At 38.6% G+C, this 17,081-nt stretch overlaps 1 protein-coding gene across 1 annotated transcript in view; it reads right to left on the bottom strand.

The window, feature by feature from the left end:
- Positions 1-17,081, bottom strand: part of LOC124645095 (adenylate cyclase type 6-like) — a 329,505-nt gene that overhangs the window by 35,897 nt on the left and 276,527 nt on the right. Inside the window, exon 13 of the mRNA XM_047184835.1 lies at positions 8,330-8,422. Within this exon, the coding sequence (XP_047040791.1) occupies positions 8,330-8,422 (93 nt within the window). The remainder of the gene's footprint in view (positions 1-8,329; positions 8,423-17,081) is intronic.

Raw genomic sequence — 17,081 nt, 5'->3', positions numbered from 1 at the left:
GGGCATAGTGTTGCTTTCCAACAGTGAAATAAAAAACAAATCGGTTCAGTAGTTTCGGAGCCTTTAGGATACAAACAAGCAAAACAATGTTTCCTCTTTATTTTATCAGTAGGTATAGACTACAAAGCCATAATTATCGCTACAACCTCTTCAGATCATTTTAACACAATATACGGCCGCTTCAGCAATGTAATCAAAGTTCCATGGGTACATTAAATCCCGTGGCATGTGACCTATTTGTATTTAGTTCAGTTTGTCACTGTAATGGTGCTTAACTCCCTAACCCTCTGCCCATTACCTGCTAATGTGTGTACGATGGTTATTTAAAGCCGAATGCCCCAGCAACGGACTAAGATAGTTTTATGTGATTCAGAATTATAATATTTTTAGGGGAAGATTATCTTTCTTCTTCTCTGTCGATTCGCTCTTGGCAGAGCGGTCGTGGTCACGTAGAGGCGTCAACATTAGAGGTTTGCCACAGAAGATTATCTATCTAGTATTCATTTTATAAACTAGCTTTTACCAGCAACCTAAAGTATCTGTTTACATGCTGTCTAGGGGTTGCAATTTGACATCAAGTCAATATTATTAATTATGATCTGACCGTTTTCCCTTGAAAATTTACAGCTCTTAGCTGCACAAAAGATTCGGTATTATATGGGCCTATGTAGGATCATAACAATGACGCTAAACTATGCAACAGTCCGACTCACGCACTGCAGTCACGCGCCCCCACCGCGACTGTTTGCTCAACGAGAGAGATTAAGTGCGACAAATAAATCGGAACGTGCGCGCCGCTCGGGGCACCTCGGGGGCTCGTAAATCCGCGCCGGCCCTTATTGCACCTTTTACGGTGCACCGATGCCACTCGTACGTAATGAACCCAGGTATAGCGGAAAAGGGGGTACGGAAATAAAATTATGGCTGAAGACCGGATAATATGCATCTTAAAAAACCTGAAATATACATGCATATGCAAATATGCGATTGCACAATTATAATCCGGTCTTTAATGATGGCTAATCTCTGCGGGCATGCATAGATAAACTATTTCTGATAGCTAAACGAATATAAAACGTGTAGTAACAAACATTTTATAATATCTATCTGCGTTTTCATAGTCCCTCTGCTGGGTCGCGCCTTCTTCCCATACAGAGAAAGAATAAGCTTTACTTACCACGCTTGCTCAAGGCGGTCACGATTTTAGGCTTTACAGTTCGGGGTATCTCATCTCGAGATATTTAGTCAGTCAGTGTGTCCATGACATACATACATACATTAAGTACATAGAATATATACATTGATACCTAATTTTATAATCTGAAATTGACCCTTTCCTATCTCAAAAATACAGTAAAAATCTTTAATTTACTAAGTATTTGTATTTGTGAATGTATTTTTACCTAGCGTGGGAGTCCCTAACATTCGCGGCGCCACGGTCCGTGACGTCACAGTTTACTTCACACAATCTCAAACAGGGTTACATTGATATTATTTCAATATTTTATTACAGCTGAAAGAGTTATATTACTTGCCCACGTGGGACTATATTTTTTCTGAATTTTTAGAAACAATACAATGGAATACATGACAGTAAAATGGAGAATTAATTCCATCAAAACAAAAAAATGTGACAGTTCCCAGTTCATAAATTACCATATACAAAAAAAGATATGAAATTGTGAAAACCCGAAACAAGCAACACGGCTATTTATCAAAAGCCCCTTTAGCAATAAAATTCGCGGTTCATTAGAAAATATCGATGTTTGTGGGATCCGGCCCGGTCCGGTTCGGTCCGGTTTCGTCCGGTTTGGTCCGCCGTGATGGATGACCGCAGTATGGCGCCATCACTTTATCATCTGTGAAATGATAAATACGTTTGCTCCGATCCGCACTTTTTTCACAATTACGAATTATTGCGCATGGTTCCCTACGGATTTGTAGCAATTGGAGAAAAACAATATTTAATTTAGAAATACTAATACTGTAACTTCGCATTGCAACGCAAAAATGCATAGCTTTGGGTCTCATCATCATTCCCCTGGTCTTATCCGAATTTACCATTTGTAGTCGGCGCAGCATGTCTTCTTTTCCATACCATCCTATTTGTCGTCATCTCACAAATAACACTCTTTGCAGCCTCAGTCTTTCATACACTTTATTCATAATAATCCTTCTGCCTTTATCTCAATTACATTTGGTAGCAGTACAGGTAGTTTTCTTACCATATGCGCTCCATACATCGTTTCATTTACTTATAATAATGAATTGTTTCAAATGGAACCTCTTTCAGAAGGAGTAAAGCGCGTGAAATGCGATACAAGCGATAAAGGTATTCGTACGAGTTCACGGACTTGGTGTAAATCGTCAAAAGCGTTGAGTTTATAATTCACACGTAAGGCACATGTCACGTTCCATCTACATCATTGTTATGCTTTTTTTTGTAACCATAGCTTGTATTTTTAACCCCCGACGCAAAAACGACGGGGTGTTATAAGTTTGACGTGTCTGTGTGTGTGTGTGTGTGTGTGTGTATGTGGCATCGTAGCTCCCAAACGGATGATCCGATTGTAATGCGGTTTTTTTTGTTTAAAAGGAGTGTCATTCGGGAGTGTTCTTAGCTATGTTTGGTGGAAATCGGTTCAGGTCTTCAAGGTCATCAGCTCGTTTGTTAGGTGTAAGAAGAATGTTACACGCTCAGTTTACTTGCAAGCATGTGTGGGATCTGAAATTTGAAACACTAATGTCTTCTGGAACCACCGAGCTGGTCTGCTGTTAGGGCACGAAGGTAGGAGACGTAACCCTGAACTGCCTTTTAGTAAACCCATCGAGTTTGGGCTCGTTGAATTTGTCTTGACTAGTTCTCTTCAATTGACGAGAACCTGATACTGGAAATGGGATGTGGCGGATGAAAACCTGGAATGCCGGAATGAAACGGATAAACCGATTTATATCTTCGCTGAAAATCTAGAATGACCAAAGGTTTATGTTTCCTCAATCTATGCAATTCTCCCAGAGCCAGTATGTTATGAGGATTGTTAAACAGCATCCTTTGTCCGAGATCGCATAGAGCGACCCCATCTTAAAATAAAAGAAATTAACTGAAAGAAGAAAAAATTAAGGAGCTCCTTCAAAAAGCATGAAATAAAATTAAATTATAAATTTAAAAAAACCCCCGACCCAAAAAAAGTACGCAATTAGTATGACAAAAGGTTAAAAACGCTAAACCCTATAAAAAGCAAAAAATAACTTTTAACACTACGTAAGTACCAACTAAAGCATGTCAGACTAAACTAAATTTTGACGTGTCGGGGGACCGCTTTTTACCTTCAAAAATACTTACATAAATCAAATGATACCTACCTAATTACAACATTCGTATAAAACAAAATTATATACACAGTTATAAGTAGTATATACTTAATTACTTCTAACGTTAGGCTGATAAATTAGAGCGGTCCCCCGACACGACAAAATTTAGTTTAGTCTGACATGCTTTAGTTGGTACTTACGTAGTGTTAAAAGTTATTTTTTGCTTTTTATAGGGTTTAGCGTTTTTAACCTTTTGTCATACTAATTGCGTACTTTTTTTGGGTCGGGAATTTTTTTAAATTTATAATTTAATTTTTTAACTGACAATCCAAAAAGGAAAAGTTTAGTTTTCATGCTTCAAACGTGCTGCTACATTTACAGCGCTCTCACACTGGCGGATTTTCCGCTACGCACGGTTGCTGGTGTGCTTATTACGAGTGACAACAAACAATCGACTACTACCGGTTGAAACGATGAGACGTGAAACCGCACAACAGTTTTTTGATGCTCGGAATGTGTCGAGCGTAGAAAAATCAATTGGAAAATCGGTTGTTATTTCATGTTGCGTGGTCTTGTGTCAATAAACATCTTTTCTTTCTTACTCTCTTCTTCTTACAAAGGACAATGCTCATGAAGTATGAGAAAAAAACCCAGGCCCGGCGCAAAAGAAATGTAACTCAAAATATAGGTAAAAATAAGTAATTAAATATTACATATGGGGCATTATCGAAATCAGTGGCTATATGTGTGAAATTGCTATTCGAATTTTAACATCTGCGGTACATTGCTACTCAAGATTTTAGTTTAGAGGTAACATAATGTATTATTATAAAAGGAACAGCAAACAGATACAGTTGTGGTTTAAGAGTGTACATAATGACATGTTTATAGCAACTTCTCCACTATTCTACCTACTTTTACAAGATAATAGGATGATAGAACTAAAACAGGATATGAATGTACTTTTCATTTTAATAATAACGCTTAAAAGTCATCGATTCTTTATTTCTAACACGACGAGATCCAAAAATGTTGCGGGATGCGCGAACTGTTCCTCATGTCTAGCCCACCCTAAGTAATGTAAAACGCTCATGACGCGATGACATGGGCGCTGCAGCCTGTACTTCGGTATTGATTTATCTTTTTGGAGAAGCTTATTACTTGCCATATTACTTGTTTGTTGTTTCAGATAGCACTTTAATTAAACTATAAGCCCCAGCTGCTCAGGTTACCCCTTTAAAAAATCAAATAGCAATTTCATACATTTAGCCATTGATTTCGATGATGCCTCCTATGCAGTATTTCATTACTTATTATTACCTATAATTTGAGTTACTTTTCGTTTGCGCCGGGCTTGGGTTTTTTTTGAGCATTGTCCTTTGTTTTCTTCTGTCCTCAGAATTGCAGACTTTGTACGCGAACACATGCTATCTGCTTTGCACCGTACACATTTGTTCGCGAACAATTCTATTTGAATCTCTCCTACACTTCAAGGCGGCACACACATTTGGCAAACCCTATATTGGTAGGCCGCTAGTTGCGCGTGACATATTGACAGCGGTTGACAGCCGTTGACATTCCTCGTGGCAACTGTTCTCGACAGTTGTACCACAAAATAGATTAATAGCCGAATGGGACAGGGACACGCGTCATTATCGACCTCGTACCTTGAACTAAGTACCACATGAAGGTATACGATATGAGGTCTGACCGCAACACAATTTGCGGGTTCTATCGCACTAATAATACAGGTGAAAGTTTGTTAACGTACGTATAGGAGTAGGTGTGTGTTAGTTCACACTTAAAGGGTTGAACGAATTTTGATGAAAGTTGGCAGTAATGTATGTTAATCAGAAAATAGTATTTTTCTGATTGATGAGTATATGGACCAGTAAAATATAGACTACATACAAGCTATTCTGCACTGTTCAGTGTCCCGAGGGAATTACTTCCCGCACTTGGATAAGTGTCCCTTTACACTATCTGTATACCCATTTTAGTCGGCTGAGTTGTTTTTAAGCTAAGGGGGGACAAACATGTAGTGGTAGTCTTTCGCATTTTTAATATTATATCTTGGACCGGATGCGGGAAGTAGTTCCCTAAGGAAGCGGGAAGAAATACTAGCGTAGACTAGTGTGCCATAGAATCTGTCAGGCATAAAGTGCAATATTTTCTACCAATATGATGATAAGTAAGTACCCTAAAATTATTTTTTATTAATAAGAGTCTAAAATAAAAAAAGGCGTTCAGCATTCAGTCTCAACCAGCAACAACCCCCGCTTCGCCTTACTCCCCAATTAATCTGCACGCTACAAAACAGTTACTAACTCGCGCCTATTATCCGAAGGGCCGCAATTTGTAACGGGAGCGCTCGCGTCGAGTTGCCGCCTCTAATACCCCGACCTAACATTATCACCTGGATCCTGAGAAGGTTAACATTTAAGGGTTAAAGGCCGTCTTGAGATTAACGGCGTGCCAGCTTATGTGGCTGTGGAACTAATCATTTTGAGGAATCGACTGAATTAAATAATAGAACGTATTCATTCTAAAGGCGAAAATTGGTGTGTATGTTTGTTTGTACCACTTGGTGTGTATGTTTGTTGGTGCAAATTACTGGACAGATTTCGATGAAACTTGATAGCAATATAAATTATTAATCGGAAATAAAGTAGGCTATTTTTATTTTGGTGTGGAAAGTACTTCCCACAGAAGTCAGGTTCTATTATAGGTACATGTAAATCATAGTATAGTTAGTCAATGTAATTTAAATTGAAATCCACTGTTTACGCACAACACTGCATCAGATACGCCAAGAAACTTTGTGTAAATAACAAGAACAGGATGCGAGAGACTGGTAAACAAACGCAAATATGTGATTACAAATGGCTCCAATCTGTGAACTAATTGCCGTTACATAATTAATAATTAACACGTGTTGCTTGAAGCAAATTAGCGAATTATGTAACGCTGTTGAACTTAGCCTAAAGCTAATATTGGCTAAACAAAATTACTGGGGCTCGTAACAAGCCCTTGCCGACTGCCGTCTTGTAGATTTTTATTTAAACAACTCTTACGGAAGCATATTTTTCGCAAGAAAAAATGAGAATTCCTCGTTTATTTTCATTAGTGATGTTCCCCCTGGCTCGTGACTGTCGCCCCGGGCTCGACTAGTCATTCATTATTCAACGAATTACTGAATTTATACACGATTGGACGCAACGACGTATTTTTCGCATTGATTTACAATCACCCTGGATGCACAATGGCTTGTCTATTTATTTGCTACCACAAGGAAAACTATCGTTCTGATAGATCAAAATAAACGCATAATCGCAAGCTACAGATTCAACAGGATTAAAAATAATTTCAATATTACCCTTTACTGCTAAAGTCTTATTTATACTAATATTATAAAGAGGAAAACTTTGTTTGTTTGGTTGTAATGGATAAACTCAAAAACTACTCGACCGATTTTAAGTGCGGCGCGTGTGTTACTGACCTTAAAACCGTGCTGCGCCCTCACACAAACCCAAACACGAAGCATACGCAACGATTATTCATAAATTTCATTCATAAAATTGGATTACTTCTGAAATACTACGACATTACAATGACAAAAAAAGAAGTGCATATTAGCTATTTTCCCGTCTACTGTAATTCCAATCGATTATTTACGAATTTTCAGTCCTCCTCCTGAAGTATGGCACAAATGCAAATCAACACCTCGTATAAGTATATAAAAGAAAGTCGTGTTAGTTACTCAAGAATGACGTTAACTTAAGCTGAAAATTTGATGGAAGATAGTTTACACCCTGGAGAAGGATAGTTTTTGTCACCATCCGGGGCGCGGGTTAAACGCGGGCAGAAGCTACTTTTAAATAAGTCTAATTTTAACTGGTACATGATTGTCATTAGCGCGGTCGATCTTATATTCTTACAAAACTTATTGATCAGCAACTTGTATTCTTACAAAATGCACACATTCATGTGGCCATTTCGACTTATCGATATATTCCTTAGGTTGTTCTAAAATCAATGCTTTTTTCCATTTCCCCGCGACCGACACGGGCGACGCGACACCGAGACAAATGCACATCTCTAGCTATAAAAAAAAATAACACGATGACGACACACCTTATAGTCGATGCAACCGAGATGATTTACACACCAGATCAGATTCATAATTAAACGACAGCCGATGGGAACTACAGCAAATGACTTTCTGTGTATGCTCATTGAACCGTCCGTAATCGGGAAACGTAGCTGCCTTCGGATTGTACGGTTAATTAATTGTGCTGGAGTTTAATCTGGTAGAAATCGACGGGAAAAAGCAATTAGTGTAACTACTTATATATTATTTATTTTTTCACCTAGTTCAACGATCTATCCATTTATATGAATTTTATATATTATAATTGTATGTGAAACTCATTATAGTTCGGCCATTCAGAGAATGCGTTCCTGACACGTCGCGATTGAACTGACGACGTAATAACATTCATTGATTATTGATATAATAATGTTGTTTTAATGCTCCTCAATTGTTAAAACGGTAAACAACCAGCAAAAATATTTTTATCGTAACTGCAACGCCATTGCAAAGTTACGTCGTCAGTTCAATCGCGACGTGTCAGGAACGCATTCTCTGAATGGCCGAACTATATTACCTATACTTATTGCTTTTGAATTAATAATAATACTTTTAATTTAAACATTATGCAGTAATTATATTGCAGTAACATTATGCATAAAAAAATTTAAACGTCTGTTGAAAACTTGTCTAAAAATGAAAAATTATGACGTTGAATTGAGGCCTGTTTTGCAGCCACACTTGTTTTAGTCAAGTGTTCAACAGATGTTTAAGTTTTTGTAGTAAGGCTGGTGTTCACCTACTGCAATACTATTGTTAAGCATGTGCTTTATAATTGAAATTGTGTAAACAATTGTTGGCGATACTATTAAAACAAAATAAAACAAAAAAAAATCAACTAGTGTGTGGATTGTGTGTGGTGCTGACCTGGCGAATAGCTCGTTGAGAAGGCGGACTAACTCCTCGGCGGTGCACTGGTCTGATAGAGAGGTGAAGCCGCAGATGTCAGCGAACAGGATGCTGCAACAAACAATAACAGTTACATTTTGCATATTCATATTATTTGAGATCCTACAGTTTTTTGACGAGGTTTTACAATAAGGTTATAACTAAGGACGATTGTGGACCTTGAAAATAAAAAAAACATTTATTCCAACTTGGTTGCAAAACAGCACTTTACGAACGTCAAAAAAATTATACAAAAAACAGCCCCCATACCGCCCACCCTTCAACACTTCATATAGGTATGTTTTTGCTGAGAAGAAGTGGCGCAATAAACTCCAGAGCTGATAGTCACATAGCACATCTTAAGCTTCATTGAAGTCATTGACTTTACCAAGGCATTGTTTGAAAGAGTTACCGCGGCGCTGGTACATAAAGGGCTTAAGAAGGAGTATTTTGAGTTTTAGTCAGTAAGAGTCTGACCACGCTGCACCCACAGCGGGAGAAGTCATCTGAAGATTTCACACAATGAAAAGGTCGTAGACTCATAGTCGAGTATTCCTATCCATGCAAAATAATATTCTTAGCTCTTGTCTCAAAATTCTTAGTAAATCTAGCAATGCAGCAAGATTGACTCAAAGTTGCAACACTGCAGGCGTTTGACACGCTACACAAAGGTGTCAGAACAGTCCTGTATTAAAACACAAAGTGTTACGTGTGACGGGTTAGAAAACCAGAGCATCTCAAGTACGTATTGTTGGCGCAAAGTCTAGCAACCTGAAAGTACGTACTTACTCTATGGCAACGGTTCCCATGGCGAGACGTATAATGTGCCCTGCTAATCGAAGCTATATCGACCTACTCCCAATTGTTCGTTTTCTTTTCATATATATTGTCGGAACAATGCGTCTGATATAAGGTTTCTGCTGAAGGAACCCATAAAAAATGAATGGCTGTTGATTTTATTTAATCTTAAGTACGTGGTGGGTGGAAGTGTATTAAAAACTTTGTACCAAAGAAATGAAAATTTAAGTCTTCAATAATTAAAGTCTTATAAATACTGTGCTGAAAACCGTGTCTAAATCGGTTCAACCACACACGAGATAATCACGATCAAACGTACCTACAAACGGTTCAAACCGGGAGACTCTTTTTTTTAAAGTCAGTGACAATCGTCCCGATTAAATACTAACTTATTTTATAAAATATTATATAATCTGTTTCATCCGCGTCGCGGGGAAATTACTTCCCACGCACGGATAAAAGATAACCCATGTTCAATGTCTCTCTGCGCTGTACATCTAGTTTCCTAACCGTGAAAGAATTATACAAATCGATTCATATGCTTATTCGATACCAATAAACAAGCGATCAAATCTGCCCATCTATACTAATATTATAAAGAGGAAAACTTCGTTTGTTTGTTTGTTTGGTTGTAATAGATAAACTCAAAAACTACTGGACCGATTTCAAAATATTCCTTCACCATTAGAAAGCTATATTATCTGCGAGTAACATAGGCTATATTTTATCCCGGTGCGGGCAGTAGCTCCCACGGGATGCGGGTGAAACCGCGGGAAAACGGCTAGTTTTATATAAATATATGTACTCGTATGTATTTTATATTAGTATAGGCAGATGTAAGGAGTCCTAGAGTGACCGTAACTAGAGGGATTCTCTGGGTTCCCTCGAAATTGTCGGTCATTGGCTCCGTTATATAATTTCTCTTTGATTTGATCCCAACAGCTTTGAGTGGTCCGGCTGTCTAATGAAATATGTATTCGAAGGCACTGAATCAAAGCCTGTTAAATTGGACTGAAAGCTCTTTTTAGGAATCCGTGTTTGAGAACACAAATTGTGAAATTGTAGGTTCAAAGATACTAATTTTCAAAAAAGACTCACTCGAGAACAACAATAACAGGTAATCTATACTATATATAAAAGAAAGTCGTGTTAGTTACACATTTTATAACTCAAGAATGGCTGAACCGTTGAAGCTGAAAAATAGAGGGGAGGTAGCTTAGACCCGAGAGAAGGGTATAGGATAGTTTTTGTCACCATCCGGGACGCGGGTAAGCCGCGGGCAGAAGCTAGACTTCGTTTATAATTTATTACTAAGTGATACAATTTTCCTTACACTATCTGTAATATTGTCTGTAGTATTGTATGAGATGGTTTTTCATGAAATTAAAGTTTATTGCAATATTCCTTTTATACTTCGGCCGTTCAGAGAATGCGTTCCTGACACCTATCAGTTAGTCACGACTAGTGATGGGCACAACATAACACTGAGTTCGTTACCGTTCCTTCAAAATGAACCGCCGCATTATTTTAAGATTATTTTCGTTTTAAATTGGCGGAATCATTTGTTTTATATTTTAGTTATTTAAGTGGAAACCAAAAAAAGGTAATATTCATATAATAAAATTGTTTTATTTATTCTTTGTTACAAGTACATTGAATTGAATGTGCGAACAGAATATTAATCAGACTCCGATTTGCTTGAGGAGGTGGTGTCTTCATCATCATCTTCGCCTACATGTATAATTATATTATTATCAATAACAGAATCAATCCTGATATCTCGGTCTAACAAAAGCCGGGTAATCAAATAAAAACAGATCGAAAACAATTGAAAAACGTGGTCTATGCGCACGAAACGACAACGGACGACTGTTTTAGCGTCACAAAATGGCGGCCCATAACGCCATTTGGGGTTACCATTTTTAATCTAAGTATAAAAATGCGGTTTGGTCATAGTTTTATTTTTATATTTCATAAACGTTATAATTAAGTCTTATAGTCCATTATTTTCCAATTCTTAAAAAGAAAATCAAAACGTATTATTTTATATTATAACTGTATAAGAACAGATTACGATACTTGCCTGTTATTTTTAGCACAGCACTACAAAATATAAACCGCTGACATAACCTTGTAATAGCGCAGTATAGATTTAGAAAAATATTGTTTACCAAGTTATTTGACACTCAGTTTGGCACAAAATTATAACATTCATTGATTATTGATATAATAATGTTGTTTTAATGCTCCTCAATTGTTAAAACGGTAAACAACCAGCAAAAATATTTTTATCGTAACTGCAACGCCATTGCAAAGTTACGTCGTCAGTTCAATCGCGACGTGTCAGGAACGCATTCTCTGAATGGCCGAACTATAGGTATGCACATGGATTGAGGAACGAATACATTTGCTTCCGCCAGCGTTTGAACTTCTCCATAGGTTTCTTACGCGGAATTATTCAAATCAACTCAGTGGTTCTTGAGACTACCGCTGACAAACAAACTCTCAAGCCTCATTATATTAGTTAACTTAGTTCAGATTTCAACAACTGCGTATAAAAAAAGTACTTAAATAATTCACGTGAATAGATTTTGAAACTGGAAATCCCGCAACTATTTTCGAATGGATCAACAAAAACTAGAAACAACCCTGTAATGGACATTTCAAAAAACAATAGTGTCAACGTAACTAAGGCTTTTGAAATTTCCGCTATTCTCAGTTCACTGCAGTTTTCTGTTCAATGAATACTACAATAACATTGTGCATGACAGTTTGTTCGTACTGCTAAAATATTAACTTGAAACTTCGTTCATTAAGTCAAGAATAGACAGTATAAAGGTGAGTATAGACTTCAACATTTACTTGTAATAGAACAGCGGGCCGCTCTACGATATGTTCTAGTGTATCATCCTTTTACGAACAAAACGTCGAGCACGCTCGCCTGTTTGCTACAAACCAACAAGCATATTGGTGTAACATTTCGTCGAGCCAAGTGCGGGCGATGCGCGGTTGCGGGATGACGTGAAGGGAGAGGGACAAAAGACTTAGACGAAGACACTCGCTATGAACATTTACCCGTAAAGCCGCGTACGCACGTACGAACAAATTTGTTGCGTTACATGATATGCAACAACTTGGTTCGCACGTGCGTACCACTATCGAACATCGAACACTCTGTTCGTCAAACATGTTCGCGGCGATCCTTGTAGTGTGTTCTGTATGGACGGTGTTCGAAGAGCTTTAATAAATGTTACGCAACAAAACTGTTCGTATACCTAGATCTGGGCGGGGTGCGGGCGCGGCAGAGGTCCTACCCGTACCTCAGTTCTCGACGAGTAGCCGTCAAGGTTATTCGCGTGCTATGTTTATTATTAAAAACATCCCTAAGTTTCCCAGTCATGGCCGACGAAGAAAATTTTCAACGGCGCAGTCATGGCTACTAAGATAGAGTTTACGACTGTTGTTCGCGAACTCGACTCAAACTATGTTTGCGTACGTGTTCGAATATGCCGTCCATACGTACGAACCAAATGTTCGGGTCTGGTGTTTGTGTTCGCTATGTTCGTGTTCGTACGTGCGTACGCGCCTTAACATAACGCCGAGCATTCGCACGAACGTTACATTACATGGAAATGCTTTGGAAACTGAGCTTTTGCCTGTATTGTATCATTCGCTAGAACGTTACATTACACAGAAATGCTCCCGAAAATGTTGTAGTCTATACTCACCTTTGAACAAACCGCTGTATACAGAACCGTTAGTAGATGGGTGTGATATGGTCTTGGGGAGGCGTCTTGTCATGTTTTCTACTTAAAATGTATACATCTACGTGTAATGAAATCGGCCAAGCGCGATTCGAAGTAGTGTACGAAGGGTTCCGTATCATTATTAATATATCTGCTAAAATTCACTCTTGTTGTATGGGAGCCTGTGATGTATATATTTTATTGTGGATTCCAGTAGTTGTTGTTATGGCGGCAACAGAAATTCATCACCGTTCATGAGATACAGCCTGATGACAGACATATGGCCAGAAAAACAGTGACGTCTTAGTAATATAATACCGATTTACCCTTTCGAAATCAATATCAAGGGTTTTCAGGGTTCCGTACGCAAAGGGTAAAACGGGACCCTGTTGTTTTCGCTCCTCTGTCCGTCCGTCCGTCTGTCACCAGGCTGTATCTCATGAACCGTGATAGTTAGAGAGCTGAATTTACTGAAAACTAGAATAGAATAAATATTTTGGGGGGCTCCCACACAACAAACGTGATTTTTTGCTCATTTTTGCTCTGGTACGGAACCCTTCGTACGCGAGTCCGACTCGCACTTGGCCGGTTTTTTACGAGTTGTTACAGGTTGTTACTAAATGTCAAAAGCTAAGTGGTTCCAGGTTGTGGCTCTTATGGACAAGAACTAGCAAGAAACTGCATATACACTCATTTCTCTTTGGCTACGGAACCCTAATCAAAATAAAAAGGCAGCATTAAGTTCCCACTCACAGCATCTTAGCTCATAACAATATATACACGAGTGGCGTTGTTTGTTCGCGAGTACTCGGAGTCGAGCCCCCGACGGTGCAAACTGAACAGTGGAGTATCAATTAGTAGCTGCACGTAATTAGTCGCATTTTACACCAAAGAGCAGAGTGCTTTTATTTCAATACTGAGAAATTAGTGCAATAATATTATGAGCTGGTAAATTAGTAGCACTAATTGACGGGTTCTTCGGAAGGCAGGATACATTGGTGGGTTTGAACATGTTTGGCAGTCGTTTCGGGTAGTCAGAAGCCAGAAAGTGTGACTCGAATTTCCCGGATAACTGGGTTGAGGAGGTCAGATAGCCAGTCGCTGCATGTAAAACACTGGTACTTAACTGCATCCCGCTAGACTAGAAGCCGACCCCAACATAGTTGGGATAAGGCTAGGCAGATGATGAAATTAGTTGTATTCCATCATTTTAGCTTAGTGTATTTTTCAGTTGGCTTCAAACAGCGGCCAATAGAGAAAGATGGAAGGCTATGGGTTAGCAAAGGCTAAATAAAAAGAAAGTATTTTTGAGGATCCTCTATTATTCTAATATTATAAAGCTTGAAGAATTTGTTTGTTTGTTTGAACGCGCTAATCTCAGGAAGAACTGATCCGATTATATAGAAAAAAAATCAGTGTTAGATAGCCCATTTATCAAGGAAGGCTACTTTTTATCAGGGTTCGTGCAGAGATTCCCTCGGGATGCGGGTGAAACCGCTTGCAGGAGTTAGTATTAAATATACCTACATTTCAAAGTAGGCTACCGTAAAAGTAGGTACCTAGTACAATAAGCGTCGGCCAGCGTCAATCACGACTAATTGCATTACTGTGCAATGCGCGAGAGAACATTAATTACCGGCATCCCGGCATCCCGGATAAACGCGACCGTAATCATATCATTCCCGGGAGTTTCCCGGACACGGACTTCACTTAACTTGAGCATACAATGTTAGCCGTTAAACGTACGTTGAACCGTGTTTGAAATACACAACAAAGGTATTTAAATACAGAGAGAAGGCGTTGAAAATGAACGACCTTTTGAGCTCGGTTTCTATAACAATAATTAGTTCTTGTGATTAAACGTTAGAAGCTAAAATTCGAATGGTTTCATGGCTATAGAAACTGGGCAATATCCCTTCTTTAGCTAAGAAATTCCACAAAATTTATTGCAAAAAATATACCTCTAGGTAACTATTGTATTGCAAATCAAATGCATGATCGTCACAGCCTAAACACGTCCACTACTGGACTGCTATCTCCCCCAATCTGAGGGAGATTTACCCATAGCATAGATTACTAAACAGTTACTGCACTGGGCATGCATGTAAGCAAAAACAAGTAGATAGGATTAGCAGAATTGACTACAAAGCAATTGAAACCCGCTAAGCTGAAGCGCTGAAGCTTAAGGTTCGTCTAACCGGTGCATGTAGCTGGAGCAAGTTAACATGCGCAAGTGACAAGTGAGAAGAGCACGCGGGTGGGTATTTAGCTCTGGTACATGCGCGAGTCGCTGGACCCGCATGCATGTGCCTCAACATACGCAAGCTACTTGCACTGTGTAGATGCACCTTTACTGTGGAAATGAGCCTCATCACGCACGCGTGCACTAGTACATCGATTAAACGTAATTGCATCGGTGAGTGCAACAAGGATTATATGTGGTAACCTACCAGGATTAAAGCTGGAAGTAAGCCGACAGACTTATAAGAGAATTGGAATCAGTAATTGTGTAACTTAAATTGGGAGAATCGTTGAATTGTATGTCTGAAATGTATACTGTACAAGCTTCTGCCCGCGGCATCACCCGCGTGGACTCTGAAGTGCATATACGATGCCTCTTTTCAACCGACTTCCCAAAAAGAAGGACGTCCTCAATTCGTCGAAACCTTTATTTTTTATTTATTAGTGTACTAGCTTCCGCCAGCGGCTTCGCCCGCATGGTGTGTTGATAAAAAGTATCCTATGTGTTAATCCAGGGTATCACCTATCTACATACCAAATTTCAATCAAATCGGTCCAGCCGTTTTTGCGTTATTGAATAACAAACATACATCCATACATTCTCACAAACTTTCACATTTATAATATTAGGAGGATAGTAGGATAAGTAGAATAGTAGGATTGGTAGGAAGTAGGATTTATAATATTAGTAATCGGTTTAATTTTTTGTTAAAAGTTTTTTGTCGGTTCAAAATAATCATCTGAACACAAAGACCGGTCCTATTGATGTAACAGAAAGTATTTACCAACATAACTGTTCATTTGAAACGTTACTCGAAAGCTTAATACGCAAACAGACTTTAAATTTATTTACTCGATTCCCTTTTGAGTTCCATCCGCGGATTGATTTTGAGTGACGGCGCGAGATGAGAGCTCGCGAACCTTAAACGGAGCCGTTTGGGTCTGAGATATATCTTAATAAACGTTTACAGATTAATAATAACAATAGTATTTCATTATTACTTTGGATATTGTTTTCCTAGAATATCAAAATATGAAAATATAACATTCTCATAATATTATTCTGTTTGTAGTCTTCGGAGTGCGAAATCGTTACGAATATTAGGTATAAATGCGAAAGTTATTCCGTCTGTTGCGCTTTCACGCCAAAACTGCTGATCTGATTTACATAAAAATTTGGTGCACATATAGTCACTGTGAAAGGACATAAACTACTTTTTAACCGGATGCGGAAAGAAGTTCTCTCCTAACGCGAGTGAATCGGTGAACAGCTATGATATATAAAAGTTTATTCTGTTAGTTTCACACACTGCAGGCGCAAGCATTCATCCGCTCTTAACAATTATACATGTACTTTTACACACAACAGTGTAATTAGTGACATTCCCCTCCCCTTCCCTCTCACAACCCAACCTCCCGACCGACTGGCCGACCGACGCGAAAGGATTACAATGTAATCAAGGTACAATCGCGCGGTAAATACTTCAAGCCTTTACTTTGTTCCCGGAAAAAATGTTAAGCAATTTCTCTTTATTGACAGATCCCGCCAGCGAAACGAGAACACGGAACGCTCATTAGCATTTTGTCCGCAATTGTACCTGCGGTTATTACATTTTTGGAACCTAATTTATGATAATCAGCGACAGAATATAAATCAGTAGAAAAGTTGGCTCCCTTCAATCTCAATCAGAGTTTCGTTTATTTTTGCGTGGAAAATATAAGCCGATAGATCCGTGCCATTGAATTTAACGTAATTCGAAGGATATTTTGAAACGAGGCTTAGCATCGGTAGAAACAGTCACAGCTAAGCTATTACATTTTCGTAGCATAACTGCAATGCACATCTCCGGTGGAAAAGCAGCCTTAAGGTACGTTTCAAAACCGACTACAACTGCACATTCCGGGTCTATTTATTAATATTAGGTTCACCCACAGCATACAATACA

This window comes from Helicoverpa zea, chromosome 31 (genome assembly GCF_022581195.2).
Source record: "Helicoverpa zea isolate HzStark_Cry1AcR chromosome 31, ilHelZeax1.1, whole genome shotgun sequence".
Classification (NCBI taxonomy): domain Eukaryota; kingdom Metazoa; phylum Arthropoda; class Insecta; order Lepidoptera; family Noctuidae; genus Helicoverpa; species Helicoverpa zea.
This window is presented reverse-complemented; position numbering and strand designations above follow the sequence as displayed.